Source organism: Quercus suber, unplaced genomic scaffold, assembly GCF_002906115.3.
Source record: "Quercus suber isolate HL8 unplaced genomic scaffold, Cork oak 2.0 scaffold_1023, whole genome shotgun sequence".
Classification (NCBI taxonomy): Eukaryota; Viridiplantae; Streptophyta; class Magnoliopsida; order Fagales; family Fagaceae; genus Quercus; species Quercus suber.
Window position 1 is genome coordinate 126,634 of NW_027070434.1, and position 2,836 is coordinate 129,469.

General features: G+C 33.7%; 1 protein-coding gene across 1 annotated transcript in view; it reads left to right on the forward strand.

Moving 5' to 3' along the window:
- The window catches only part of LOC112015947 (UPF0481 protein At3g47200), a 3,492-nt gene extending 1,575 nt beyond the window's left edge, over positions 1-1,917 (forward strand). Inside the window, exon 2 of the mRNA XM_024048414.2 lies at positions 464-1,917. Within this exon, the coding sequence (XP_023904182.2) occupies positions 489-1,847 (1,359 nt within the window). The 5' untranslated portion in view covers positions 464-488 and the 3' untranslated portion in view covers positions 1,848-1,917. The remainder of the gene's footprint in view (positions 1-463) is intronic.
- The last annotated feature ends 919 nt before the right edge of the window (positions 1,918-2,836 follow it).

Consider the following 2,836-nt stretch of genomic DNA (forward strand, 5'->3'; position numbering starts at 1 on the left):
CAAAAAAAAAAAAAAAAAGTGAACATATTACATCAAACAAGAAGGAAATTTTTGTAGTTTAACGGTGAGGAGAATTGATAAGATTGTTAGAGTGTAATCATCCACACGTGCTGTTAGTGCTATTACTAATCTAGTCAGCACTCACACATGTGTTATCCAAGACAATTACAGTCACTAATCTGTTATGAAATTGTTAGCCTTGTACGGGAACATTCATTAGAATAATATAGATTGGAATAGAAGATTCAGTTTTTTCTCTCTCCCTCTCTCTATTTTCCCCAATTCTTGTTTTGGGTTAAACTTTTTCAAAGATTTCTTTCATTGTAGATATTTATTCAGGAATAGGTTCTTACTTCGTAGCATGAAATTCAAAGGACGGCTAAGGCCCCTAAAGCTCCTACATCATTAGAACTATCTATTCCATATTTGTAATGCTAGTGAATATTAATTGTTTTGTCATCAGGAAAATCAGAAAGTGAAGTTGATAGATGGAAAAAATTAAGTCATCAAAGACTGAAATTCAAAAGGGAGAAAGTTCAACAATTGAAATCCAACATCAATGTATAGATGTGGTAAATCAAATCCAAAAAAGGATAGAAAATTTGGGGTCTTCCTTATCACATGAGTGTTGCATCTATAGGGTTCCAGATTATCTTCGCAAATTGAAGGCCGAACACTACACTCCTCAGGTTATTTCAATAGGGCCTCTTCACCATGTCCGTGGCAAAGATGAATTGAAAACCATGGAAGTGATGGAACAACGCAAATTGAGATACCTCAAGTATTTTATTCAGCGTATTGAAAAACTTCCAATAAGCTTGGAGAATTTAGTCAGTACCATAAAGGAGCATGAAGAAAACATTCGATATTGTTATGCTGAGACCATCCAACTCAAGAGTGGTCCTTTTGTAGAGATTATTCTCGTGGATGCCATCTTTATTCTTGAGTTGTTCTGGAGATACCATTTCGATGAATGGATGAGTGAAGACAATGGTGCACATATAGAAACATGGTTGATGAATGCTATAAGGTTTGACTTGATTTTACTTGAAAATCAACTTCCATTCTTTATTTTGGAGAAACTATTTGACCTAGCATTTGCCTCTCATGAAAAATACTATGAGTCCTTAATTCAAGTCATGACCTTCGATTACTTTCAATTTTACAACACTCAGAACATAACTGAAAGTCCCCATTTAAAAATGAAACACTTCCTTGATTTGCTTAGAACCTTTTGGCTTCCTCCATCCGAAAAGTTACCAAAAAGAGACAATCATGAGCCAGTTAAACATGTGTACTCTGCAACCCAATTGCAGGATGCAGGATTGAAGTTTAGGAAGGGTTTAAGCAATTGCTTATTTGACATAAACTTCAAAAAGGGAGTGTTGAAAATGCCACTTATAACATTAGACAATTCCAGCGAGACTCTTTATCGAAACCTTTTGGCTTTGGAGCAATGTCACTATTCAGATAAAGCGTACATTACCGACTATGTTATCCTATTGGGTTTCCTTATTACCACTGACAACGATGTGAAGTTACTTGTTCGAAAGGGGGTCATGGCTAATTTGCTAGGCAACGACGATGAAGCTAAAGATTTGGTGAAGAAACTTTGCACAAATATCGTGTATGTCAACATGAACTCCGATTATCATGTTTTCTGCAGAGAGTTGAAGGCGTTCTATAAGAAACCTTGGAATAGGTGGCAGGCAACTTTGAGACGTGATTATTTTAGTACTCCTTGGAGAATTGTTTCTACAATTGCTGCTGTCATCTTATTGCTACTCACCTTTTTACAAACTATATATACAATGTTCCCAATAAAGGGTTCAAATCGTGTGTGTTGATGATACTACTATCTGGATTGCTTCTTGTTGTTTCATTGTATAATTTGTATTGTTGTTATGATTCTATGATTAATGCAGTTGATTTTGCCATTATAAAATACTAGACTTGTTTCATTATACTCTTTTTTTTTTTTGACAAGACAAGCATGAATTTCTTCTTCTTTTATTTTTTTTGCTGCCATCGTCATTCAAATTCTCAAATCAATAAAGGAGAGTAGGCAATGCATAACACTTGGCATTGATATTGTTATAATATATATAGCAAAAGATATTTGGTACAATTAATTGATACATGACAACTTTAAATAGAGGTTGTATGTCACACCGATTTCAAATTGACGTAAAAGAGAGAAAAAAAAAAAAATTAAACCGATATAATTGAGTTGTTAAGGATTAAAATGACAATTTAATTAAAGAAAGTTATAATATTGTTTCCATCCTTTAAGTATACAAGAATTTTATTTTTTATTTTTATCTCCAAACTATTAGAAATATATCTATAATAGTTTATGTATGAAAAATGAACTTTTTGAAGTAAAGAGATTAAAAAAAAAAGGAAATGCAATATTATGAAAAAAACAAAAATAAAATAACATGACAAATATATATATTTTAAAATATAAATGAAAAAAAAAATGAGAAATAGAAAATATAATAAAATCGTTGTTGTATTAATTTTTTTTCTCATTTCCCAGCGCGTGTTGTTAGTTCAGTTCGTCTCTGTCCATTTCCAAAACAAACTTTCGAAAACATGTTTTCGATTCTCCGAAACAGCAAAACGAAAACGAAAGCGGCGTTTTCAATTCTCAAACAACTCACCACCCAAAACTCCCTCACAAATACAATCCTAGGGTTCCCATTTTCCCAACAGCAACAGAAAGCGACGTCGTCTTCCTTCTCATCCTCATCGTCACCGTACGACCACATCAGAGCCAACGTGAATTGCCCACGCTGCGAGCACCAAATGCCGTTACTGTTCTCGAACCGCC